At 50.7% G+C, this 27,990-nt stretch overlaps 1 protein-coding gene across 1 annotated transcript; it reads left to right on the forward strand.

Annotated features, from left to right (window-relative positions):
* Positions 1–163: 163 nt before the first annotated feature.
* On the forward strand, positions 164–27,986 carry CAPN1 (calpain 1). The gene is made up of 22 exons (XM_060019224.1): positions 164–811; positions 1,540–1,807; positions 1,927–1,996; positions 2,261–2,379; positions 3,938–4,071; positions 4,159–4,327; positions 5,173–5,256; positions 5,606–5,691; positions 6,048–6,122; positions 6,251–6,411; positions 21,070–21,254; positions 22,148–22,159; positions 22,950–23,161; positions 23,266–23,305; positions 23,880–23,945; positions 24,036–24,093; positions 24,888–24,952; positions 25,352–25,420; positions 25,678–25,756; positions 26,382–26,498; positions 26,790–26,848; positions 27,217–27,986. The coding sequence occupies exons 2-22, from the start codon at positions 1,541–1,543 to the stop codon at positions 27,241–27,243; spliced, it is 2,154 nt and encodes a 717-aa protein (XP_059875207.1). The 5' UTR covers positions 164–811; position 1,540; the 3' UTR covers positions 27,244–27,986.
* The last annotated feature ends 4 nt before the right edge of the window (positions 27,987–27,990 follow it).

The raw sequence follows: 27,990 nt of genomic DNA on the forward strand, positions 1-27,990 counted from the left end.
CGAGCCCCGCCCGGCGCCCGGAGCCTGCGCCCCAGGGCGCGGGGGTGGCGTGGGGGGGCAGTCGGCCCTGCCCAGTAGCCGGTCTGCGGCTAGGACCCGGCAGGGTGGGGCTGCCGTTTGCAGAGCGTCCGGCAGGGGTCGTTTCGCCCGCCAGCCCGGCCCCTCCTCCGAGCAGCTGCCTCAGCCCGAGGTAATCTCGGCCCCGCGCTTAGGGCGCGCGGGGCCGGGGGCGGAGGGACAGCTGCGGCCCCGCGGAGGAGGGGCGCAGGGGGGACGGACCCGGGGCTGCGGGAGGCGGCGCCGCCGGGCCGGACTCCCGAGAATGCCCTCTGGGGGCGCCGTGTGGGGTGGGGCCGCCGGGCCCTGCAACTCGAGCTGTTGCCCCTGGTTAAAAATACCCCCTGTCCTGTCCTCTCCCTCCCCATCCCCCGCGGTGCCCTTCCGTCCGGGCCCCAGCCCTCCCCACCCCGACTGGCGCTGGCCCCTCCCCGGGGACAACTCTGCCTTTTACTAATTTGTCCTCTCGCGCAGTTGGCCCGGCGTCTGCGGAGGGAGGGGCGGGGAGACACCGTGAGTTAGAGAGACAGTCTGAGGAGGTGCCCGAGAGATAAGGGAGGGCAGAGAAGAAGCGGGGCTGGAGCCCGAGGAGGAGGAAGAGAAGGGACAGAAGGAGGGAGGGAGGGAAGAGGGCGGAGGGGCCGCGGGAGGAGGGCGGGGAGGAGCGCTCTTCCTGGTTGGGCCCAGTCCTCAGCTGCCACCGGGGAAGCCAGCCGCAGGGACCGCAGCGACCCCCCGAACACTCCTCCCCCAGGTAAGGAGGTGGGTGGCCGGGCCGCTGTTCCCGAAGCCTGGCCACTGCTCCCGGGCTGAGGGGCTGCCTCTACCCCGGGCTCTCTGAGTGCCTGGAACTGGGGCAGCGGCTGGGGAAGCCGCACAGCTCCGGCGCCCGCCCCAGCCTGCGTTCCTAACTGCCTCCAGGGGCCGGGCTGCGCTGGGCTGGGGGAGGGCCGGAGGGGGAAGGACTGAGACGCAGCAGCCCTGATCATTCAACCTGTCTCAGGAGCTTGGGGAGGGGGACCCCGACTGCCTGGAGTACTCAGCCCCCAAGCCAGGGAAAGGGGCCAGTGTACGGGAGCTCGGCTAGTTTGAGGAGGGGGGTTACAGGCAGGCAAACGGTCAGAGGCCTTCCCTGGGGTCTCCCACCTTCCTGGTTCCTTGTGCTATTTCGGGCTCCGCCCTTCCCCAACCTGACTAGCTGACCACAGGACTGCAGACCCAGGACAATGGGCATCTGGTAAAAGAGAGGTGGTAGCACTGGGTGGGGGTAGGGAGATGGTGGCCACCATACCTGGGGGGATGGGAAGCCCCCTCTCCAGGGTTGTGGGAGCAAAGGGAGGTGGCAGCCCTGATTCAGTGAGAGGAGCAGTGGGGGCGGGGAACCCCAGGTCTGGGGAGGAAGGAAAGCAGTGTTAGCAGACAGGAGTCCCAGCTCTAGTCCTGGGAAGGCCTGGGTTCTGAGCAGACCCATCTCTCCCACAGGATGACTGAGGAGGTCATCACTCCGGTGTACTGCACCGGGGTGTCTGCACAAGTGCAAAAGCAGCGGGCCAAGGAGCTGGGCCTGGGCCGCCATGAAAACGCCATCAAGTACCTGGGCCAGGATTATGATCAGCTGCGGGTTCACTGCCTGCAGAGTGGGGCCCTCTTCCGTGATGAGGCTTTCCCCCCAGTGCCCCAGAGCCTGGGCTTCAAGGACCTGGGCCCTAACTCCTCCAAAACCTATGGCATCAAGTGGAAGCGTCCCACGGTGAGAGGGGCCACCCTGGGTGGGATTCAGTTTACCCCCTTCCTGGGTGAGGAGTGGGACTAGGACTCCAGGTCCCTAGGAGGGGCTGGCCCAGAGACAGGACTCTGGGTCTCTTGCAGGAGCTGTTCTCAAACCCCCAGTTCATCGTGGATGGAGCCACCCGCACAGACATCTGCCAGGGAGCACTGGGTAGGCCCTGGGGCGTTTTGAGTGTTTTTCCAAAGTAGTTCCCTATACCCGTTCCTTCCTGCTCTGCCTCAGCCCCTCCCTTCTGCAAGCCCAAGCGGGCTCTGGCTATCAGTGCTGGGGCTGGTTTGCCCAGATTCCTGGGTCTTTTCTGTAAGTTGAGGGGAGCCCTGCCCAGGGAACCCGTTTCTCCCCAGCATGGCACTCGTGTGCACCATTGGGCGCAGATTGGTAGAGCAGGCCTGACGTGGCTCTTTCCCATCCCAGGGGACTGTTGGCTCCTGGCGGCCATCGCCTCCCTTACCCTCAATGACACCCTCCTGCACCGAGTAGTTCCACATGGCCAAAGCTTCCAGGATGGCTATGTCGGCATCTTCCATTTCCAGGTGAGGAGCCCCACATGCACCTTGGGCAAGGGGGGTGAGGGAGAGAGGGGTAGCAGGCACTGCAGGTGGTGGGGACACTGAAGTTAGGGTGGCTCAGGGCCACACCTTGCAGGGCCAGCCCTCCCTCTCGAAAGTATTGCGTGTGACCTCTTGATTCCATCTCCGATCCGTCATGTGTGAGAATCTGTCATGTGTGAAACGGCTGGGCAGGTATTTCGGCTGGCAGCTTTCCTGGACGCTTGTGCACATCGGGGGAGAAAAGTGCTTAGAAGAGTAGAAAGATCTCTGTGTTATATCCTGTGGGACAAATCCTTTTCCTCCTCAGGGTCTCAGTTTCCCTATCTGAGAAACAGAGAGTGTTCTCCCGGGAAAACCGACCAGCACATGTGGCCATCTACACCCTCGGCATCAGTCCACCCACCCACCCACTCCCAGCTCCGCCTACACTTTGGCAATCGCCAGCCTCTTAGAGAGCCTTGCAGAAAAGAAAGACTCGGGATTAAGCCTATTTAAACCAGCGTTTCCTGATGTTGTTTGCCCACGGCCCATTTTTCAAATCACACTAATGAATTCTCAGTAGGCTGGTTTTGGGAGAGACACACCCCCAGGAAGCCTGGATGAGAATCTCTGGCCCCAGTGTCCTCTCCTTCCGCCTAGCCAGGGAGCCCCTTGCCCTACCTCGTCCTCACCCGCCTCGGCGCCTAAGGCTTGACTTGCAGGACCCACCGTGCGGTGGCCAACTACTGTGGCCAAGTGCGGCACCTGCCATTGTTGGCCCACCGGGGCGTGGCCTCACCGCCCTTCCCCACCCTCTCCCCTCACTCCACCAATCCGCTCCTCCCCGGCCTCTGATTGGCCCGTTCACTCCCTCACAGACAGTGCGGTGGGCCCACCTCCTCCCCTCGCCCCCTTGTTCAGCGCACACACACAGCCCCGAATGCCAATGCCGTAGCACTGAGTCACTTTTAGCCTCGGGCCGACTCCTACCTCTCTGGGAAACTTGGCCCTCAAGGCATCTATGAAGCAAACCCTGCGGTTTGCTGTCCACCTTGTGGTTGAAGGATCTGGATGACGCATTTTTATTCCACACCTAATTTGACACACACACCTACACACACACACACACACACACACACACACACACACACACCTACACACACACACACACACACACACACACACACACACACACACACCCCCACCATGGCCTAGAATGGGGAGAGGGGAAAGGCAGGGGTCATGGCCTTAAAAGGTTCCGGGAGAGCCAAGGCCCAAGGGCTTTGCAACCTCTCCATCCCTTGGTCTGTTTCAAAAAATATCAACAATGCTGCCCTAAAAACTACCTTCCTAATCTTCTTTAGTTTTCCCATGAGGAAGGCATTGCTGTTCCCTTTTGTGGAGAGGGAAAGTGAGGCTCAGAGAGGAGAAGTTGCTCAGATCCCGTGTCTAGGATATACGACCTAGCATCAGGTGTCTAGTAGGTGGGAGAGCTGCTGAGGCGTAAGCTCAGGCCCCGGGGATCTCAAAGCAGCTACTCACTATGCTTCTCTTCCCCCAGCTGTGGCAGTTTGGGGAGTGGGTGGACGTGGTGGTGGATGACCTGCTGCCCACCAAGGACGGGAAGCTGGTGTTCGTGCACTCTGCCCAAGGTAACGAGTTCTGGAGTGCTCTGCTGGAGAAGGCCTATGCCAAGTGAGTAGAGGCCCAGCGAGAGCTCCAGGCCACCCCCAGAGTGTGGGGTCCCGCTTGGTACAGAGTGCTGACCGGGGCCTCCCACAGGGTGAATGGCAGCTACGAGGCCCTTTCAGGAGGCAGCACCTCCGAGGGCTTTGAGGACTTCACAGGTGGGGTCACCGAATGGTATGAGCTGCGGAAGGCGCCCAGCGACCTCTACAGCATCATCCTCAAGGCGCTGGAGCGAGGCTCCCTGCTGGGCTGCTCCATTGACGTGAGTGCGCTCCATCCTGTGACCTGAGCCTCCTAGTGGCTCCCTTTCCCTACCCAGCCCAGCCTCAGACTCGCTGCAGGCTTGGCTCCAGACCCCATCCTTCACCTCACACCATCCCCGGATCCTCACCCAGCCACGCCCATCACTTCAGTCGCATCTTCCACCTCCATGCCTGGCGTCATCCTGGTCCCCAAAGCCTCAGACCTCAGCTTGTTTTCCTCACTTCAGCTCCTTGTTCCTGTCATCTAAGGCCTTGCCTGTCTGCTCTCCAGTTCGCAGCCTCAGACCTCAGCTCCTTCCTAGTGCCGGCTCCCGTGGGCCCCCGCTTCTTCCCGTACTCCATTCACTCCCTCAGTTGCTTTTCTGTTCCCACGACTCAACCTCAGACCTCCTTCATCCTTGATGTCAGCCTCCACCCCCACCATCACTGCATCCTCCACTCCAGCCCCGCCCCCATGCTATTCCCCAGTCCTACCCGACTCTAGTCTGTTCTCCGCCCTCTTCTCCACCTCACTGTGTCCCTCCACACGAGGTCTTCTGAGGACCTCGTGGCTCTGTGGTGAGGCGAGGGGCTATGCATGGCTGTATGTGTGTGTTCATGCATGTTTGCACAGGGTCTGGCCAGCTCTGGCCAAAAGCAGTGTCAGTGGGGTGCCCAGGCCCCGCCACCAGTGGTAACATTGGTGGAGTAGCAGGCAGCACCCCTTCCAGGGGCTGAGATGGGATCAGGGTTCCTGCCTATCACTTTGCATAGCTGTTGTGTGTGCAAGGGAACGCCAAGACTCAGGGTTCATCTCCTGACCGGGGATGGGGACACTGGCCATAGTATGTGTGTCTTTCTGCAGATCTCCAGCATTCTGGATATGGAGGCTGTCACCTTCAAGAAGCTAGTGAAGGGCCATGCCTACTCTGTGACCGGGGCCAAGCAGGTACTGCCCCACGTGGAGGTCTTCCCTGCAGGGCCGTCCCTGCTTCCTTGTCTCTCTGGCCCGTGGCCAGGGCTGTGGGAGAGGCCGACTCTTCCTTTGACCTCCTGCAGCACCTTTTCTATCTCCTGGGGACTCTCATCCAGAGATGTTTATCTTGTGCCCCCCCGACTTACCCTAGTTTGTGCACATAGCTGCCTTCCTCAGCAGGTTACTCCCCATCAGGCTTCTCAGCTGTGCTTCCCATGGTGGGTGCTGGGTGCTGAGCTGGGCTCGGCGAGGGTGAGGTGGAGGGAAGGGGTGCTAAAAGTGTGTACCAGAAGCAGGCACTGATGGGAGCTCTGGGGAACAGGTGAACTACCAGGGCCAGATGGTGAACCTGATCCGGATGCGGAACCCCTGGGGCGAGGTGGAGTGGACAGGAGCCTGGAGTGACGGGTGAGGGGCTGCGGACACTGGCCAGGGAGGCTGGGGGAGGCTGTTCAGTGCCACTGGCATTTCTGCTGGGGGCTCTGCCAGCCCAGGGTGGGCTCAGGATTGGACAGAGGGGCCCATCTGCATATGACTGGGTCTGAGGACCGCCCTGACAGAGCTCAGGCTGTGCGGGCCGCTGTGCCCAGCCTGTGAGCATCGTCGGGGCATCTGACCCGGCCCCTATAAGACAACTGGGACTGGGATCTCTGGACTTGGCCTGGAGGAGGCCTCCTGACCCGCGCCAGGGGAGGACAGGCCTCAGGGACAGAGGCTGGGCAGGTCAGTGGCCGGCAGCCCCTGGCAATGCCCTTTCCCCACAGCTCCCCGGAGTGGAACAACGTAGACCCTTATGTTCGGGAGCAGCTCCGGGTCAAGATGGAGGACGGGGAGTTCTGGTGAGCAGCCCCCTCTTCAGTCTTGGGGACAGGCACCCCAGCTCCCAATCCCCCCAAACCCAGCCGTGCCACGTCCCTCAGTGCCCTGGCTGGGGGCCCTGGCTCACCTCTCACCTCGACCCCCCCAGGATGTCTTTCCGAGACTTCATGCGTGAGTTCACCCGCCTGGAGATCTGCAACCTGACGCCCGACACGCTCAAGAGCCAGAGGTTCCGCAACTGGAACACCACCCTGTACGAGGGCACCTGGCGGAGGGGGAGCACCGCGGGGGGCTGCCGCAACTACCCAGGTGACCTGGCCTTGAGAGCGCAGGGGGGCGGGTCTGGGCCCTGCTGCCCCGGACATGTCTTCTCTCTGAGCCTCGGTTTCCTTGCCTGTAAGGTAGGGGTAGTTGTGCTGACCTCGTGAGTTTGCTTTGAGGATGAAATATTGAATGTCCTTGTAAATTCCAAAGAGCCACATTTGATTCCCTTGCTGGGGTCTGAGCCAGAGTGCTGACAAGGGGAGAAGGCTTCGTTGCCGTCCAGCCACCTTCCTGTCACTCCTCATTCCGAGACCTTCCTCCTGGTCCACTGTCTCCCTCATTGATTCTCTGTCACCTTTCCCTGGGCGTCTAGATCCGTGGGGTATCCTTCCTCTCCCATCTCGCCTTCTCTTCTTACCAGGCTAGAGTCCTCATCCTTACCAGGTTGGAGTCACCATTTTAATCTTCCCCCTGCAAACGCTCGAGTTTCCCGGCCCCTTTGTCCCTCTGCCCCATAACCCTAGTTGAACCCTCTCCACCGGCTCCAGAACCACTGACTGTGCCTGGAGAGAAGTTACACACCTGGGGCAGTATTTTCCCTGTAAATTCACAGACGCAAACCTCAGTTGTGCACTTTGCATGACCCCAGCAGCTCCTATGAGTACGTTCCCACTCTCTCCTCAGACCTGCCTCCACTGTCACTCTCATCTGATTTCATGGGACACCCGTCCCATTCCCACCCCCAAATCCCCCAGCCTGACTGGACCTGTGCCCGCCTTTGCTGCCTTGCCGCCCGGGACAGTGGCAGAAATATCCCTGCTCGTGGGGACCCCGCACCTCTGCTCCGGACTCCCTTCTCCCTCACTCTGAAAGCCTCCCGCTTCTTCATCTGTCACCTCTCACTCTGTGTCGTGATGAGAGAACTGCCTGCCTCAGAACAGTCGCCTGTCTCTCGACGCACTCCCCCACCCATTTCTCTGCTCCCCTTCAAAGTGAAATTTCTCAGCAGTGCTGCCCTCAGCGTTTCCTTGCTCGCTTCCAGTTCAGTGTTTAACCCTCTCCAGTCCAGCTTCCACCCAACCTCGGTGCTGCAGCGTCTCACTGGCCAGCTTCGGCTGTGCCGCGTCCACCACTACAGCTCTGCTCTCATGACCTGCCCCTGTTAGCAGTTCTCAGGCTGGCTCACAGCCCTCTGTTTTCAAGCATTCTTCTCCCTCACAGGGATCTAATTTCATCAGTTTTTCCCCAAACAGATGACCACTGTTCCCTGTACCACTTATTGAGAAGTTTATCCTTTCCCTGCAACGCCAGCCCCATCATACAGTTCCCACGTATGTGCGGGTCTGTTTCTGAGTTGCTTTTCTGTCCCTTGGCCTATCCCACTGCCAAGAGTGCATTGATTTAGTAGCTATAGATTTATAGGTCCTGAAATTGGACAGGATGAATTCCTTCTTCAGGAGTCTCTTAGCTCTTCGTGCTCCTTTTTTTGTTTTTTCTATGGGAATTTTAGGATCAGTTTACCAAGTCCTACAAAAAGCCCTTTTGAGATTTTACTTTGGAATTGGATTGACTCTGCAGACCCATTTGGGGAGAATTGACATCTTTACAATTTTGAATCTTCTTATCCAAGAATGTGGTATATCTCTTTATTTATTTAGGCCTTCTTTAATGTCTTTCATCATAAAGGGCTTATACATCTCTTGAAATTTATTCCTAGATACGTTATCATCTTGTTGCTGTTGTAAATGGTATCTCTTTTAAAATTACCTCTCCCAAGTAGTTGCTGATACTGTAGCATGCAGCTGACCTTTTAAGTTTATGCTGTATCCAGCAAACTTGTTAAACTGTAGTTAACTTTACTCATTTTTCTGTAGATCCTTTTTGCTTTTCTAACTGACAGTATAGTATCTGAGAATAGTGATGAATTTGTTTCTTTTCCAATTCTTATTACTTTCGTTGCATTTTCTTGTTTAATGTGCTGGCCAGGCCTGCAGCATGCTGACAAGCACTGGCTATGTCCTGGTATTACCCCTCTCTCAAAGGAAAAGGGTTTTTTTTTGTTTTTTTTTTTTGCTGTACGCGGGCCTCTCTCTGTTGTGGCCTCTCCCGTTGCGGAGCACAGGCTCCGGACGCGCAGGCTCAGCGGCCATGGCTCACGGGCCCAGCCGCTCCGCGGCATGTGGGATCTTCCCAGACCGGGGCACGAACCCGTGTCCCCTGCATCGGCAGGCGGACTCTCAACCACTGTGCTACCAGGGAAGCCCAAAGGAAAAGTTTTTACTAGTAAATGTTGACTGTAGATTTCATCACTAAAAACTTTTCTACTCTAGGTTTTTGGTTTTGTTTATACATTTATTTATTTATTTTTGGCTTTGTTTGGTCTTCGTTGCTGTGTGCAGGCTTTCTCTAGTTGCAGTGAGCGGGGTCTACTCTTCGTTGCGATTTGCGGGCTTCTCCCTGCGGTGGCTTCTCTTGTTGTGGAGCACGGGCTCTAGGCGCTCAGGCTTCAGTAGTTGTGGCGCACGGGCTTAGCTGCTCCGCGGCATGTGGGATCTTCCCAGGCCAGGGCTCGAACCCGTGTCCCCTGCATTGGCAGGCAGATTCTTAACCACTGCACCACCAGGGAAGCCCCTTGTTTTCATTTTTGTATGAACCTTTTATCAGATTAATGACGCTTAATGTTATTAAATACTTTATTATTAGAATTAGCTTTTTTCTTCTATCTGTTAAAAAGGTAAGTTACACTGATCACTTTTCTAATATTAAATTAACCTTACATTCCTGAGATTAAAAACAACAGCGTCAGGCTTCCCTGGTGGCGCAGTGGTTGAGAGTCGGCCTGCCGATGCAGGGGACACGGGTTCGTGCCCTGGTCCGGGAAGATCCCACATGCCGCAGAGCAGCTGGGCCCGTGAGCCATGGCCGCTGAGCCTACGTGTCTGGAGCCTGTGCTCCGCAACGGGAGAGGCCACAACAGTGAGAGGCCCGCGTACTGCAAAAAAAAAAGAAAAAAGAAAAGAAAACCAGAGTCATGACATAACTTTTTTTATACAATAATTTTACATCCATGTTCATGACTGAGGTTTGCCTATAGTTTTCCTTTCTCATACTTACCTTGTCTAGTTTTGGTATTGGTGCTGTATTTGGCTGGCAAAGTGAACTGGGAAATGTTTTCTCTTTTTCTGTTTTCTAGAAGAGTTTGTATAAGGTGGGTATGATTTTTTGCTTGAATGTTTGGTGGAACTGGTCTATAAAGCTGTCAGGCCTGCTCTTTTATTTGTGTGAAGATTAACTTTTGTTATTGAGTATCTTTAATGGTGATTGAATTATTCAGGTCTTCTATTTCCTCTTGAGACTCTTTTGATGAGTTTTATTTTCTAGAAGTTGATCCTTTGCATATTGTTTTCACAATTATTAGCGTGAAGTCATGCTTAATATACCATACCTCATCTGTAATGATATCATCTCTTTTATTGGTAATGTTGCTTGTTGGCATTGTCTCTTTTGTTTTTACTAATCCTGTGAGGGGTTTGTCAATATTAGTCTTTAAAGAGAAATGACTTTTTTACTTTATTGATCCTTTTTAGTTTTTTTTCTATATTATTAATCTTTGCTTTCTTGCTTGTTATCTCATTCCTCTGCTTTCTTTGGATTTATTTTTAGACTTTATGACATCTTTTTTTTCTTTCCAGTTTTATTGTGATGTAATTGACATTCAGCACTGTGTAAGATGCACAGCGTAATGATTTGACTCACATACATCATAAAATGATGACCACAGTAAGTTCAGTGAACATCTGTCATCTCATATAGATACACCATTAAAGAAATAGAAAAAATGTATCTTTTCCTTGTGATGAGCACTCTTAGGCTCTTAGGGTTTACTCTCTGCACAGCTTTCATATATAACGTATAGCAGTGTGAATTCTATTTAACATGTTGTACATTGCAGCCCTAGCACTTATTCACTTTAAAACTGGAAATGTATACCTTTTGACCACCTTCATCCAATTCCCTCTGCCCCCACCCTTTGCCTCTGATCACCACAAATGTGATCTCTTTTCCTATGAGTTTGTTTGTTTGTTTGTTTTTGAAGGATAATTGAACTACAACGCTATGTGAGCTCCTGGTCCACAACATAGTGATTCGATATTTCTGTACATTTCAAAACCATCACTACAATAAATCTAGTTGTCGTCTGTCACCATACAAAGATATTACAAAACTACTGATTCTATTCCCCACACTGTACATTTCATATCTGTGACTCATTTATTTTGTAATTGAAAGTTTGTACCTCTTAATCTCTCTTACCTATTTGTCTTCTCTCTCTCTCCCCCTCCTCTCTGGCAACCACCTGTTTGTTCTCTGTATCTCTGACTCTGTTACTGTTTAGCTGTGTTTTTTCATTTGTTTTGTTTTTTTAGATTCCACATATAAACAAAATCATCCAGTATTTGTCTTTTTGAATTAGTGTTTTCATTTTCTTTGGAAAAATACTCAGGAGTGGAATTGCTGGATATCATGGTAGTTCTATTTTTAATTTTTTGAGGAATCTCCATGTTCTCCATAGTGGCTGCACCAATTTACATTCCCACCAACAGTGCACAAGGGTTCCCTTTTCTCTACATCCCTGCCAACACTTATTTGTTGTCTTTTTAATAATAGCCATTCTGACAGGTGTGAGGTGAAATCTCATTGCGATGTTGATTAGTTATGTTGAGGATTTTTTCATGTGTTCTTTGGCCATCTGTATGTCTTCTTTGGAAAAATGTCTATTCAGTTCCTCTGTCCATTTTTTTTTTTTTTTTGCGGTACGCGGGCCTCTCACTGTTGTGGCCTCTCTCGTTGCGGAGCACAGGCTCCGGACGCGCAGGCTCATTGGCCATGGCTCACGGACCCAGCCGCTCCGCGGCATGTGGGATCTTCCGGAACCGGGGCACGAACCCGTGTCCCCTGCATCGTCAGGCGGACTCTCAACCACTGCGCCACCAGGGAAGCCCCTCTGTCCATTTTTTAATTGGGTTGTTTGTTTGTTTTTTGCGGTACGCGGGCCTCTCACTGTTGTGACCTCTCCCGTTGTGGAGCAGAGGCTCCGGACGCGCAGGCTCAGCGGCCATGGCTCACGGGCCTAGCCGCTCCACGGCATATGGGATCTTCCTGGACCAGGACACAAACCCGTGTCCCCTGCATCGTCAGGCGGACCCTCAACCACTGCGCCACCAGGGAAGCCCGGGTTGTTTGTTTTTTTTGATGTCGAGTTGTATGAGTTCTCTGTATGTTTTGGCTATTAACTCCTCATCAGATATATCATTTGCAAATTTCTTCTCCTGTTCAGTAGGCAGTCTTTTCATTCTGTTGATAGTTTCCTTTGCTGTGCAAAAGCTTTTTAGTTTGATATAGTCCCGTTTGTTTATTTTTGCTTTTGTTTCCCTTGCCTGAGGAGACATATCCAAAATAATATTACTAAGACCCATGTCAAAGAGCCTACTGCCTATGGCTTCTTCTAGAAGTTTTATGGTTTCAGGTCTTACCTTTAAATCTTTAATCCATTTTTAGTTTATTTTTGTATATGGTGTGAGGAAGTAGTTGAGTTTCATTTTTTTGCATGTAGCTGTCCAGATTTCCTAACATCATTTATTGAAGAGGCTGTCTTTTCGCCCATTTTGTATTCTTGACTCCTTTGTCATAAATTGCCCATATAAGTGTGGGTTCATTTCTGGGCTCTCTGTTCTGTTCCATTGATCTATGTGTCTGTTTTTGTACCAGTACCATACTGTTTTGATTACTGTAGCTTTGTAGTATAGTTTGAAGTCAGGGAGTGTGATATCTACAGTTTTGTTCTTCTTTCTTAAGATTGTTTTGGCTATTCAAGCCCTTTTGTGTTTCCATACAAACCTTAGAATTATTTGTTCTAGTCCTGTGAAAAATGTCATTGGTATTTTGATAGGGATTGCATTTAATCTGTAGATTGCCTTGGTAGTATGGTCATTTAAACAATATTAATTCTTCCAATCCATGAGCACAGTATATCTTTCCATTTGTGTCCTCTTCAATTTATTTTATTAGTGTCTTATAGCTTTCCAAGTACAGGTCTTTTACGTCCTTAGTTAGATTTATTCCTAGGTATCTTATTCTTTTTGATGCAATTGTAATTTTATGACTTCTTAAATTAGACACTTATTTCATTAATTTTTTTTTCTGTGTATGCACCTAAAATGACAAATTTCCCTCCAAGTGTACCTTTGAGTTACACAATTTTGACATGTAATGTTTTTAAGAATTGTAATACCATAACATTCACACTTTTAATGTGTACAATTCAGTCATTTTAATATGTTCACAATGTTGTGTGATCATCACCATCACCTAACTCCAGAACATTTTCACTGCGCTCAAAAGAAACCCTGTATCCATTAGAAGTCACTCCCTAACCCTCTCACCCACCAGCCCTGTAACCACTAATCTAATTTCGTCTTTATAGATTTGTCTATTCTGGACGTTTCATATAAATGGAATCATGCAGTATGTGGCCTTTTGTGCCTGGTTTTTTTCCCTTAGCATCACGTTTTCAAAGTTCATCCATGTTGTAGTGTGATCAGGACTTCATTTCTTTCGTAGGACTGAATGATATTCCATGATATGGATACACCATATTTTGCTTATTCATTCCAAAGTTGAGGAATTGTTTCCAGTTTGGGGCTATTATCAGTAATGCTGCTCTGAACATTTATGTACATGTGTTTGTATGAGCATATGTTCTCTTGGGTCTAAAGTAGGAGTGAAATTTTTAGGTTGTATGGTAACTCCATGTTTAACTTTTTAAGGAACTGTAAACTGTTTTCCAAAGTGGCAGCCATTTTACTTTCCATTTTACATTCCTCCTAGCAGTGTATGAGGGTTCCAATTTCCCCACATCCTCATTAACACTTACTGTCCAACTTTTTTATTATAGCCATCCTAGCAGGTGTAAAGTGGTATCACATTGAAGTTTTGATTGGCATTTCCCTAATGACCAATAATGTTGAGTATATTTTCATGTATTTATTGGCCATTTGTATGTCTTTTTTGGATGGTCTGTTCAAATAGTTCGCTCATTTTTAAATGCAGGGGTTTTTTTGTTGTTTTTTTGGTTTTTTTTTTTTCACGGTACGTGGGCCTCTCACTGTTGTGGCCTCTCCCGTTGCGGAGCACAAGCGCTGGATGCCCAGGCTCAGCGGCCATGGCTCATGGGCCCAGCCGCTGTGCGGCATGTGGGATCTTCCCGGACTGGGGCACGAACCCACGTCCCCTGCATCGGCAGGCGGACTCTCAACCACTGCGCCACCAGGGAAGCCCTGCCCATTTTTAGATCGGGTTGTCTTTTCATATATTTTTTAAATATATAAATATCTTTGTATATTCTGGATGTGAGCCTTATGAGGTAGATGGTTTGTATGTATTTTCTCCCATTCTGTGGGTTGTCTTTTCATTTTCTTGATAGTATCCTTTGAAGCACAGAAGGTTTTAATTTTGATGAAGCCCAATTTTTATTTTTTCCTTTTGTTTCTCATGCTTTTGGTGTCATAATCTAAGAGTCCATTGCCAAATCCATGGTCATTTATCTTTGTGTCTTCTTCTGAGAGCATTATGATGTTAGCTCTCTTATATTTAGGTTGTTGATCCATTTTGAGTTAATTTTTGTTTATGGTGTAAAATAGGTACCCAACTTATTTCTTGTGCTTGTGGAAACCCAGGTGTCCTAGCATCATTTGTTGAAATACTGTTCTTTCCCCATTGAATGGTCTTGGCACCCATGTCAAAAATCAATTGGCCATTTATGTATGGGTTTACTTTTGGACTCTCAGTTGTGTTCTTTTAGTCTGTATGTCTATTTTTATTCCAGTACCACACCATTTTGATTATTATAGATTTGTAGTAAGTTTTGAAGTCAGGAAGTGTGAGTCTTCCAACTTTGTTCTGTTTCAAGATTGTTTTGGCTTCTGGGCCCCTTACAATTCCCTATGAATTTGAGGATCTGCTTTTCACTTCTGTGGGAAAAGGTTGTTGGAATTTTAATAAGGATTGCATTGAATCTGAAGATCACTTTGGGTAGTATTGACATCTTAATAATATTAAGTCTTCCAATCCATGAAGATATGTCTTTTGACTTTTCTATGTCTTCTTTAATTTGTTTCAGCAATGTTTTGTAATTTTCAGTATACAAGTCTTTCAACTCCTTGGTTAAATTTATTCCTAGGTATTTTATAGTTTTGGATGCTATTATAAAGAAATTGTTTCCTTAATTTCCTTTTTGGATTTTTTCATTGTTGGTGTATAGAAACACAACTGATTTTTATATTCTAATGTAATCTGCAACTTTGCTGAATTTGTTATTAACTCTAAACTTTCTTATGGATTCTTCAGGTTTTTCTATATACAAGATAATGTCATTTGCAAGTAGAGATAGTTTTCTTCTTCCTTTTCAATTTGGATACTTTTTCTTTTTCTTGACTAACTGCTCTAGCTAGAACTTCCAATACAATGTTGAATAGTGGTGGTGCAAGTGGGCATCTTGTTCTTGATCTTGGGGGGAAAGCTTTCATTTTTTTTTTTTTCACCACTGAGTATGATATTAGCAGTGGGTTTTCCATAAGTGCCCTTTATCATGTTGAGGAAGTTCCCTTTTTTTTTTTTTTTTTTTTTAGGAAGTTCCCTTTTATTCCTAAATTTCTGAATTTTTAAAATAATTTATTTATTTAATTTATTTATTTTTGGCTGCACTGGGTCTTCATTGCTGTGCACGGGCTTTCTCTAGTTGGCGGCAAGCAGGGGCTACTCTTTGTTGTGGTGTGCAGGCTTCTCATTGCAGTGGTTTCTCTTGTTGCACAGCACGGGCTCTAGGCACATGGGCTTCAGTATTTGTGGCATGCAGGCTCAGTAGTTGTGGCTCATGAGCTCTAGAGCATAGGCTCAGTATTTGTGGTGCATGGGCTTAGTTGCTCCGCGGCATGTGGGATCTTCCCGGATCAGGGCTCGAACCCCGTGTCCCCTGCATTGGCAGGCAGATTCTTAACTGCTGCGCCACCAGGGAAGTCCTGAATATTTTTATCATGAATTTGTTTTGGAGTTTGTAAAATGCCTTTTCCATGTCAGTTGAGATGGTCATGTGTTTTTTTTTCCCTTTGTCCTATTAACATGATGTATTACATTGGTTGATTTTCTTATGTTGAACCATTCTTGCATTCCTGAGATAAATCCTATTTCATAGTATGTAATCTTTTTAATATACTGTTGGATTTGGTTTGCTAGTATTTTGTTGAGGATTTTTGTATTGATATTCATAAATGTTACTGGTCTGTAATTTTCTTTTCTTGTGATGTTTTTATCTGGCTTTGGTATCAAGGTAATGCTGGCCTCGTAGAATGAGTTAGTTTATCAAAAGAAATAGTAATGTAAATGAGAAATCACATAGAATAGTAATTAAAGCACTGTGTACCTATATTGAAAAAGAAAGAACTGAAAACAATTGCCTAATTTTCCACCTTAAGAAACTAGTAAACGAGCAAACTAAACCCAAAGCAAGCAGAAGAAAGCCAAATAAATGAAACAGAGAAACAATAGAGAAAAATCAATGAAACCAACAGTTGGTTCTTTGAAAAGCTCAGCAAAAAGTGCAAACCTTTAGCCAAACTGAACAAGAAAAAAGACAAGAAGGCTCAAATTACTAAAATCAGGAATTAAAGAGAGAACATCACTATCAACCCAACAGAAATAAATGATTTATAAGAAAATACTGTGAACCATTGTATGACAACAAATTAGATAACCTAGATGAAACTGACAAATTCCTAGAAAGAAACAAACTATGAAAATTGACTCAAGAAAAATAAAAAATCTGGATAGACCTGTAACACTTAAGAGATTGAATCAATAATCAAACCTCCCAGTTACTATTTTATTGTTGATTTTTAACTTAATTTCCTTGCAGTCAGAAAATATGATCTATATGAGATCATAGGTTTGAAATAAACAGAAGCTGGTGCTGTGGCCCAGCATGGGGTGAGTTTTCATGCATATTCACGTGTTCTTGAAAAGACTGGCTAACACATACATTGTGTTAGCACTCCTGTAAATATTTTAAATATAACAACCTGCTTACCTTTCACACTGACCCTATGAGGGATGTACTACGTTATCACTATTTTACAGATAAGGAAAGTGAGACACAGAGTGATTAAGCAGTTTGCCAAAGTCACTAATAAGTGGCAGAGCTGGGATTTGAACCCTGTCAGTGTGAACCTGGAGCCTGTTTTCTTGACCAGTATACTGTTCTCTGAATGTTAGGGGGAATCTTCTATAATTGTTCATTATATTAAACTTACTGATTACTTTGTCTGCTTAATCTATCCATTATTGGAAGAGGGATAATAAAATCTCACACCATCTTGCTGGCTTTGCCAATTTCTCCCTTTATTTCTGTCCGTTATTTTTCTTTGCATATGTTGAGCTAGGTGCATCTAGTTTAAAATTGATATAAGTTCCTAGTGAATTAAACTTTTTTTTTTTTTACTATCTAGTGACCACCTTCATCTTTAGTAATTCTTTTTACATTCAAGTCTGTTTCAGTCTGTGTTACTATGCTGCTGCAGTTTTCTGTTAGTTACTACTAGTACTTTTGTGGTATGTTTTGTTATACTGTTTGATGTCCGATCTTTCTACAGCTCAGTGTTTTAGTTATCTCTCATAAATAGCATATAACTGATTTTTTTAATAGCTGAATTTGGAAAACATTGTCCTTTGATTGGAAAGTTTAATCCATTTACATTCATAGTGATTACTGATATATTTGGAAAGTTTAATCCATTTACATTCATAGTGATTACTGATATATTTGTATTTATTTCAGCAGACTTACTATGCATTTTCGATTTGTCCCTCCTGCTATGCCTTCTTTGGGGTTGAATTTTTTCTCTTCTCTTTGCTTGTTTTTCCCTCTGTGAGTTTGGAAGAGAAAAGAGCTTGCTTAATAAGTTCCAAAGTTAGTTGATCAGTATCTTTACCCTCCACCTGAATAATGTAAAGACTTGAGAATATTTAAGTTGGATCTTAAATATTTGACCCTCCCTTTGTTCAATCTGCTATCCTTAGCTAGTATTTTAATTCTTAACAGTTTCCTGCCTGTCCTAAATTAGCACCATCATCATCCCCATTATTTGGTATAGCCCATATTTGTTTGATTACCCACATAATATCAGTATTTTTGCTCACTACTCTCATGAATGGTGAGACCTTTCATCTGAGATCATTTTCTGTCTGTCTGAAATATATCTTTTTGAATTTCTTTTACTGAGGGTCTTTTGGTGATAAACTTTCTCAGTACTTGTATAAAATGCCTTTATAGAGTGCTCATTCTTGACAATTCTCTGGATATAGAACTCTGAATTGACATTACTTTCACTTCCCTGAATATGCTATATTACTCTTCACTGTGCTTCCACTGTCACTATGTGAGTTGGGAGTCTGTCTACCATGCCTTCTGAAATGGTTTGTCTTTTCTCTCTCTTAAGATTCTTTTTCTTTGATATTCTACAATTTGACCATGATGTGTTGAGGTGGGGATTTCTTTTTATTATGCTTTGGATTTGTCGAGCTCCCTGTGTATGAAGATTGATGTCTTTCAACAATTCTAGAAAATTGTTAGCCATGATCTTTTAGAATATCGCCTTCCTACTCTCTTTATTTTCTTCTTTTGGAATGCCAATCAAATGTAAGCTGGACCCCCTCAGTCAACCCTCCAGATCTCTTAACATCTCTTAAATGTTCCATCTCTGAATGTCCCTGGATTGCATTCTGGGTAGTTTCTTTAGATCCATTCTCAATGCACAAATTTTCTTTTTTGCTGTTGGTTAATCCTTCCGACAAATACTTAATTTCACTTGAAAAATTTATTTCTGGAAGTGTTAATGGCTCTTTTTCTAATCTGTTCATCCTTGCTCATGTATTTAAGCATCTCATTTATTTCTTTAAGTATAGTAAGCCTAGTCTTCCATATTCCGTGTCTGATAATTTCAGTATCTGGAGTCTTGGTGAGTTGTTGTTTGTCGCTGCTCATCCTCAGCCATCATGAGGTTCATCCGTTGTGGCTGCTGGTTCTCAACCTTCTGAGGTTTTTGGCTTATTTGTATTTGACCTAGAAGTTTATCTTCAGGAGTTGTTTGAGTTATTGGATGAAGTTAAGTTCCTCTAGTGTTTCTGCCAGAAGTTTATCTTCAGGAGTTGTTTGAGTTATTGGATGAAGTTAAGTTCCTCTAGTGTTTCTGCCAGTCACCTGGGATACTCCCGACCCAGGACTCTTAAAAATAAATTTTCTCCTTAATGTTTTTTTGTTGACCTCATGGGCAGCATGAATTAAATCTGCAAGCTCATGAGAAGGCTGGCTTGTGGTTATAAATCCTCAGAGAAGGTTCTACTTCCTCCCAGTGGTTTTATTTTTCTTTCACACTTACACTGCTGGCATTCCTCACAGGGCTTCCAGTTTTATGGCTGTGATCTCCTACTGGACCTTATCTCCTGCCCCTGAGCCCAGGCAGGACTCAAGACCTCTAGGAGTCTGCAGAAATCCTTTGGCATTATTTACCTTTCACGGCTCCCAGTTTCCATTTTTTAAAACAGCTTTATTGAGATATAATTCACATACCACATAATTCACCCATTTACAATGTAAAATCCAGTGTGGCCTTTACTATATTCACAGAGTTGTGCACCCATTATTACATCAATTTTAGAACGTTTTCATTACCCCCAAAAGAAAACCTATACCCCCTGGCTGTTACTCCCAAGCCCCTCCTCCCCCTCATTTCCAGACTACCACTAATCTACTTTCTGTCTCTATGAATTTGCTTGTTCCCGACAATAATTTAATATAAATGGAATCATACAACACGTTGTCCTTTGTGACTGGCTTCCTTCACTTAGCATAATGTCTTCAAGGTTCATCCATGTTATGTAGCATGTGTCAGTACTCCATTCCTTTTAATTGCTGAATAATATTCCATTGTTTGGTTGTATCACATTTTGTTTAAATTGGGTTGTTTCTACCATTTGGCAATTATAAATAATGCTACTTGGAACAGTCACATGTTTTGTGTGGGTGTATGTTGTCATAAATCTTGGATATACACACACACACACCCCCAGAGGAGTGGAATCACAGGGTCATATGGTAATTCTGTGTTTTACCATTTGAGGAACTGCCAGACTATTATGCAAAGTAGTTGCACCATTTTACGTTCCCACCGGCTATGCTTGAGGTTCTGATTTCTCCACATCCTCGCTTATTTTTTTAAATTTTTTTAAAATAATTTTATTTATTTTTGGCTGCGTTGGGTCTTCATTGCTGTGCATAAGCTTTCTCTAGCTGCGGAGAGCAGGGGCTACTCTTGGTTGCAGTGCACGGGCTTCTCATTGCAGTGGCTTCTCTTGTTGCAGAGCACAGGCTCTAGGCGTGTGGGCTTCAGTAGTTGTGGCACACAGGCTCAATAGTTATGGCTCATGGGCTCTAGAGCACAGGCTCAGTAGTTGTGGTGCATGGGCTTAGTTGCTCCGCAGCATGTGGGATCTTCCCAGACCAGGGCTCAAACCCACGTCCCCTGCATTGGCAGGCGGATTCTTAACCACTGCGCCACCAGGGAAGTCCCCACATCCTTGTTTATTATCTCTCTTTTTGATTAATGTTAATTTTGTATGTGGGGAGGGGAAAGTGCTGGACTTATTGGTGCCTTTAAAAAGAATTGCATATTCTCTCCGGCACTTGGTTGTTTTAGTCAGGAGGATTGTTCAGGCAGCTGAATCACTAAATTGCCAGAAATGCAAGTCCCCCTCAGCCCTTGCAGCTCAGTGGCCTCCTCTCAGACCCTGCTTTCTCTCGCCCTCTTCTAAGTCACTGTCCACACAGCAGCCACCTCCTTTTTTTTTTTTAATATTTATTTGGTTGCGCTACGTCTTAGTTGCAGCAGGCAGGCTCCTTAGTTGCGGATCCAGGGCTCCTTAGTTGCAGCTTGCTGGCTCCTTAGTTGCAACAGGCGGGTTCCTTAGTTACGGCAGGAGGGCTCCTTAGTTGTGGCACGTGAACTGTGAGTTGCAGCATGCATGTGGGATCTAGTTCCCTGACCAGGACTCACACCCGGGCCCCTGTGCTGGGAGCAGAAAAACTTAATCCACTGCGCCACCAGGGAAGTCCCTGCAGCCACCTTCTAAAATCCTGATCCAGTCATGCCCCTCCCAGTGTAAACCTGTCAGGGAGTCCTTTTGGTCTTTGATTCAATCCACACTTCTTATCACCGACCCTGCTTCCACCAATGTCTGCCAACCTCCCTGGATCCCCTGTGCTCACTGGAGCCCCAGGTGTGGGTCTTTTCTTCTCCCTCTGCCTAGGCTTCCTAGGCTCAAATGTCACCTCGAAGATTCCTTCCCTGCCTGACTTCAGCTTGCTTTCTTTGTAATTGTTCCATTAACTAACCTGACTTGTTCATGCTTTGCCTCTGCTTCGTTCTGGAACGGGAGCTCATGAGGGCAGGGACCCTGTGTGTCCCTGTGGCACATCTGTCACTTGGCACACGGTGGCCACAGTAAAATTTGTTGAATGAATGAAAACATGGGGGAGGGAAGGCTTGGGGGCACTGCTTTGCTTCTCCTCTGATCCTGCCTCCCTACCTCCTGCAGCCACCTTCTGGGTGAACCCCCAGTTCAAGATCCGGCTGGAGGAGACGGATGACCCGGACGACGACGACGACTACAGGAGTCGGGAGTCAGGCTGCAGCTTCCTGCTCGCCCTCATGCAGAAGCACCGCCGTAGGGAGCGCCGATTTGGCCGCGACATGGAGACCATAGGCTTCGCTGTCTACGAGGTGAGCGAGCGGGCGGATCGCCCAGCACCCGGTAGAGAAAGCGGCCTCCCGGCAAGCACCGCCAGGGGGCGCCAGGGGCGCCAGAGGACAAGGCGGCGCCCGCCCATACAGAGCCGACTGGGGCCAGTCACACCCCTGAGGCACGCAGCCCTAGACTGAGCCTTCGGGAGGCACCTGCTGAGGCGCTCCGCCAGGACTGGGGCAGCCAGGGGCCTAAAATTCATCCCGTGAGGCAGATGGAGGATGAGGAAGATGTTTAGCTAGGAGAGGGGAAGATTCTGCAATTCTCCCCTGTCCTTAGAGGCTGCATGGCTGCTTTCGGGCAGAGGGATCTGCCTTAGCTGACACCTGGGAGAAAGACTTTGACTCAGTTTCAGAAAGAAGTGGGCAAGTGGTCTTCCCTGAAGGAGTAGTGAGCTCCCTGTCTTGGAAGTATGTAAGCAGAGGCTGGCCATGGAGGGCCCTGCTTCACGCACTGTATTCAAGACAGAAACTTCTGGATCTCCCTGGTGGGGGTAAAGGACAGTCGCAGCCTCAGCCCAGGCCCACGGCCCCTCGTAGCAGATTGGGGTGGACCTCCAGTGTCCCTGGGCCGGAGGACTCTGCAGTTGGCCGCCCCATGGGGCAGTCCTGGAGGCTCTGGTTCAGAGCTGAGGTGCAGGGCATTCCAGGGACAGAGGGCCCTGCCTGGGCCTCCCTCCTGGGGTCCTGGGGTCCCTCTCTGGCATGAATACAGGTCTGGGTCAACACTGGCCCCTGTCCAGGACCCTGTCTCCTGGTCTCTTCATCCCATCATTTTCATCTTAAGAACTCAGGGCCGCTGCCCAGCACACACCACAGCATCTGCCCCTGGGCCAGGCAAGCATCTCTAACTTCCCTCGTCTCTCTGGCAGGTCCCTCCGGAGGTAGGTGTGGCATCTGACTCGCCTGGATTTACACACCCTTGAACACACATGGCCCAATGGTGCCCAGAGGGAGCAGGACGGCCGCAAGCCCACACGTAGAGAGCTAAGAAGTCTCCTCATCTTGGGGCTAACACAGTGCCCCCACCCCCCTGCCTGCTATTCAGTGGGCAGAGCAAACACTGTCCTCCTGGGGGTCAGAGCAGGTAATAAGTAAGGGAGCTGGATTTGAACCCTGGCCCTCAGAGCCCCACCTGACGTGCACCCGTGAGGCTCTTCCTGTCTTACTGTCACACTGAGGCCGTCTGGGGTGCTGGTTAGGAGCAGGTTGGCAGTGGGCTGAGTGTTCTGTACCCTTGGGCAAGTTGCTTAGGCTCTAAGCCTTGGCGTCAGTGTCTGTAAAATGAGTTGTCATGAGCGTTAAGTGAGGTGACGTGTAAAAGGCCCTGCAGTGTCTGACACGAGAAGCTCCAGGTAAGGATAATGAGAAAGTTATTTCATGGTGTCACAGTATCTACATTCACCTCATGGTGTCTCCTCCCCTCCACCCGGTGCGGTAGGCAGGGCTGTCACCCCCATTTTACAGATGAGGCAACAAGCACTGTGACTTGTCAGGGTCGGGTAGCCTGCGGGTGACAGAGCCGTGACACAGCTCTCCAGCCGCTTGGCCAGAACCTGGAGCCTGGGGTCTGGATCTGGGTCTGGTTCTGGCTGGATCTGGGTCTGGGGGCAGCTCCTAAGGGTGGGCTGAGCGGGCAGCTGCAGCCCCCGCTCCCTCCTTCCCTCCCGCCAGCTGATGGGCAGACCGGCCGTGCACCTGAAGCGGGACTTCTTCCTGGCCAACGCGTCTCGGGCCCGCTCCGAGCAGTTCATCAACCTGCGGGAGGTCAGCACCCGCTTCCGCCTGCCACCCGGGGAGTATGTGGTGGTGCCGTCCACCTTCGAGCCCAACAAGGAGGGCGACTTTGTGCTGCGTTTCTTCTCAGAGAAGAGTGCTGGGACCCAGTGAGTAGAAGGGCCCCCCACCCCGCTCTCTGCGCGCCCCCCACGCCCCTCCTGCCCCCCCCCCCCCACTGCTGACTGGCCCCCTGTCTCCCCACCCTCTGCAGAGAGCTGGATGACCAGATCCAGGCCAATCTCCCTGACGAGGTACGTGCCCTGCCCCACCAGCCACCCTCCTCCTCTCCCTCACCCTGGGTGTTCTGTGCCCTGGGCTCCGGCTGGCAGCGCAGAGCCCCTCCTGGCAGGAGCCGTAAGAGTAATACTGATCCCTCATTTGCCCAGCACTTTACAGTTTGCAAAGGACTTTGTCATAATAATGGCACAGGGTCCCTGGGTTCTTGCTCTCTGCTGGGTCTATGCTGAGCTCTTTACCTGGGTCACCCCGTTTCCTCCATAACAGCTGTGTCAGGGTACTGTCACTACCCTCTCAGTGGGAAACTCAAGTTCAGAGAGGTTAAGGAACTTGCCCAAGGTCGTGCAGCAGGGAATCAAAGCCTCACTGTTCATCATTGAGCTGACCTTCACTCTCCACATTTAGGCCACAGAGGCCTGGACAGGGATAGAGTAGGGGCCAGGTTCCCATTTCACAGATGAGAAGAGTGAGGCTCAGAGGTGAAGTGCCACATAGCTGATGAGTGGTCCCAGCCCTGCCTCCAGCAGCTCCCATGCAGGGGCCAGGCTGGGGTGCCCCTGACCTGCTCTCCCCCGCTTCTCCATCCAGCAAGTACTCTCAGAAGAGGAGATTGATGAGAACTTCAAATCCCTCTTCAGACAACTGGCAGGAGAGGTAGGCTGGGCGTGGTGGACGGGTGGTCGGGGGCACCGAGGGGCAGCCTTTCCCCAGAGTGGAAAAGGCTCCTCCTCCCTCTTCCCCCAGGACATGGAGATCAGCGTCAAGGAGCTGCAGACCATCCTCAACAGGATCATCGCCAAACGTGAGCACCCTGAGCGGCTGCTCTCCACCCCGTGTCCTGCTTCCCACCCCCCCTACCCCCCCCACCTCCGTTCCTCCAAACTCCAGAATCTAGCCTTCTGCTCCCACCCTGGGCTGAACCCAACCCCTTGGTCTCCGTGGGTGGGGCACCCTCCACCACCTTTCTGAGCCCTGCTCACCGACCCTTTTTCCTCCCAAACTCCTCATGCCGTCTTGCTGCTCTCCGTGCCTGAGCGCTGTGCCTGGTGTGATTAGAAGCTTAGCCGGCTGCTGACAGCACCTTAGGGCCAGTGTGTGGGCGCCCCTTCCTTCAGAAGGCAGGTGGCCGGCTTCACTCCCCAATGTGCAAAACTGAAGGCAACTGCCCTTCAACCTTCCCTTTGCCCCCGCCTCTGACCTCTCACCTCCGACCTCTGTGCATGCTGCTCCCTCAGCCCAGAGCCCCTCTCCTGCTCTTCTCACCCTTCGGGGCCTGCAGCAAACCCCACCCCTGCCGTGACCGCCTATGCTGCACGTTGCTACTGTGTTTCTTTCACTTATACTTAGCACTGTTCCTTTTCACTCGGGTCTAATGGTGGTGTTGACGTGCCTGTTGGGACACCGGCTTGACTGCTAAAATACCTTAAACTCTTTTTTCTGATGATGGAAACAATCCTACATACCTACTAGCCTAGACTTTACACACCAGGGGACAGAAATGGTGCCTCCCGGACCCTTGTCCCACGAGTGTGCCCAGCACGGGGCAGCCCCAGGAAGCTGGCTGGGTTGAGGTGTTGGGACTGGTTTTTCTTGCAGACAAAGACCTGCGGACCAAGGGCTTCAGCCTGGAGTCCTGCCGCAGCATGGTGAACCTCATGGACGTATCCTCCCTTCGCTTTTGCCTCCTGAGCCGGCCTTTGGGGTGGGATGTAGGCATGGGGAGAGCCCTGAGTGACCCATCCCAGGAGCAGCGCAGAGAAAGGGACAAGTGTGGACAGACCAGTTCCTTCCTGGCATCTTCCCATTGATCGGGGTGGGGCGGGGACCGAGGCACAGGCCTGTGTTGAGTGAGAGGCGGGCAGGGCCTCGTCTGCAGGTGACCCTGAGGCTGGTGCTCTGTTTGCGCCCCTCCCAGCCACCCCGATTCAGGCCTGGCCCCAGGCAGCTGTCTGCGGGCTCCTGCCCCTTCTTCCCTCCCCCTCCTCGTCTTGCTCTCCCCGGTGCTCACTCACCCAGTGCCTGGTTTAAGCTGTGGAGTTTTCTTCTTAATGGCCGCCCAGCGTGATGGCAACGGGAAGCTGGGCCTGGTGGAGTTCAACATCCTGTGGAACCGCATCCGGAATTACCTGGTAGGTGGTCCCTGCTGGCAGCACCCTCCCCTCCTCTGCAGCCTCAGTCACAGCGGGCAGCCGGGCTCCGGCTCCCAGACCAGCTGTGTGGACTAGGCCCTTGCCCTGGGTCTGCCTCTCCGAGCCCACGTATCCCAGTGGCTGACCCCCTTCGGGCCTCTCCCCTCCACCCTCGTCAGCCCTCCACCCTGGGCAGATGGGAAGGGCTGGATGCTCGCCAAGCCCTCACCCTCTGCCCCCCACCCCCACCCCCCCAGTCAATTTTCCGGAAGTTTGACCTGGACAAGTCGGGCAGCATGAGTGCCTACGAGATGCGGATGGCCATCGAGTCTGCAGGTGAGGCCTGAGGGCTGGTGGCCCTCGTGGAGCCCCAGGGAGATGGCCCTGGCTCGCTTCTCTGACAGCTACCCAGGGCGGTGGCCCACCCACTAGCCCTTGTCCCTGGGGGGGGGTGATGGCAATGGTGGTGAAGCAGTAACAGCCATCTACTGCCTTTCTCTCCTGGTGACTGAGCCAGGCGCTTTATCAGCACTTCCTTTTGTTCTGACTGCAGCCTCATGAGGATAGGGTCTTTTATTATCCCATTGAGCAGAGAAAAGTGCAGCTCAGAGAGGGGTAGTGACTGGCCTGAGGCCACACAGCCAGGGAGGAGTGGAGCTGGCCTCCAGAGCTTCCAAAGGGAGCAGTGCAGAGCTCATCCTCAGTCCCATGTCAGGATGAGGCCAGGGCATTCAGAACAAATGAAACTGGACCCCGGGCCCTGATGGCCAGCACCTGCTTCCCTGGGGCAGTCTGGGTCCTCAAGCTCCCTCTGGACCAGCACTTGCCCAGCTCCTGGCCCTGCCCAGGCGGTCTTCATGCCCCCCAGCCCTGGGGCTCACCCTGCCCAGCCTCAGTCCCCCTCTCCGCCCCCTCTGGCCCGGCTGCATGTCCCTGGCCCTCACCTGCTCTCCTGCGCCAGGCTTCAAGCTCAACAAGAAGCTGTACGAGCTCATCATCACCCGCTACTCGGAACCCGACCTGGCTGTGGACTTCGATAACTTCGTGTGCTGCCTAGTGCGGCTGGAGACCATGTTCCGTGGGTGTCCCCGTCGGCTTCCCCCTCCAGCTCAGTCCCCAGCTCGTCCCCAGCGAGGGTCTCGGGGAGGTGGGGTCCAGGCAGGCTGAGTGCCAGGCGACACGGAGTTGGGTGGGAACTCTGGAGGGGGCTCTCGAGCAGCAGGAAGGGCTGCTCCCCGGCTGTGAGGGTGAGAGAGCTTGCGGCGCTGTGGGGAGGTGGGGGTGAGGCAGGAGGTGGGGCCTGGTCCTGGCCCTGCCTGAAGGTCCCACTGAGTTCTCAGCCCCATGTCATCATTTCTTGAACACACAGGGTTTTTCAAGACTCTGGACACGGATCTGGATGGAGTCGTGACCTTTGACTTGTTTAAGGTGGGGCTGTCCTCCAGTCCGGTTGGGGAAGGTACCCAGGGGCAGTGTTTTCTTACCCTCCTGGGCTGGAGGCTGCGGCCTTAGCGCCAGCCCTAAGGCCGGCCACCTGGGTCCTGCAAGGACACGCTTGGGTGTCTGGGTCCTGGGGAGGATGGGCCAGACCCCTGGAGGCCTATACAGGAGCCAGCAGCCTGGGCTCCCAGGGGTCGAGGAGGTAAGAGAGTGCCCCGCCCCCTCCCCGGGAGGGTCCCTCTCCCACCTGCCCTCAGGGGGGTGAGGAGATGGTGACTCCTGAGCCATGGAGCTGGGAGGCCGGGACTTGGGGTTTCTGCCCTGGCTGACCCCTCTCTCCACCCTCTGCCTGGCAGTGGTTACAGCTGACCATGTTCGCATGAGGGGCTCTTGCACGAGCCCCTTGCTGTGCTTCTCTGCCCTCCTCGTCTGCCGGGCCGTGCCTTCCCGCCACGCCACACCAGGCCCCGCCACACCAGGCCCCGCCAGCTGCAAGTGCCTTCCTTGGAGCAGGAGGCGGCCTCGTCCTCCTCGTCCTCACTTCCCGGCCGCCCCGGTTCCTTTGTTCTGGGCAGAGCTGCGTGGCCCTCCCTGCCTCCACTGGCCACGGGCTCAGATGGACTCCCCCAGCCCCTCTGGTTGCCAAACCGGGAAGGCAGCTTTTGCTAGTTCCTGCCTCACGTGGGGCCCCAGGGGGAGCTGACGGCCCCAGGCCTCTGGACATCCTGATGTGTCCCCTCCCCTCCCTCCACAGGCCACCCATTCCACCCCCAAGCCCACCACGCCCCAGCTGCAGCCTTTAAACTATAACCACTAGCTCTGCACAGCCTGCTGTCTAGCCGTGCGGAGCGCTCTCCCAGCTGGGGCGTCCTCCGCAGGGCTGGGAATGAATGCCTGTTCCTTCCTGTGCTGAAGCCAGTGCCCCCCTCTGCCCCACATTCCCGCCAGCCCTGTCCCCACTTGCCTGCGGGGTGGTCAGGCCTTCCCTCCCTCCCTCCCTCCTTTTTTATATTGGTGATTTTAAAGGGGCCTCTGTGGGGACTGAGAGGGTGCCAGAGGCACCTGGGCATGGGGTGGGGCAGTCTCATGTTTCCATGCAGAGAAACCCCAAATAATAAAGGAAACGGCCC

Source organism: Delphinus delphis, chromosome 8, assembly GCF_949987515.2.
Source record: "Delphinus delphis chromosome 8, mDelDel1.2, whole genome shotgun sequence".
Classification (NCBI taxonomy): domain Eukaryota; kingdom Metazoa; phylum Chordata; class Mammalia; order Artiodactyla; family Delphinidae; genus Delphinus; species Delphinus delphis.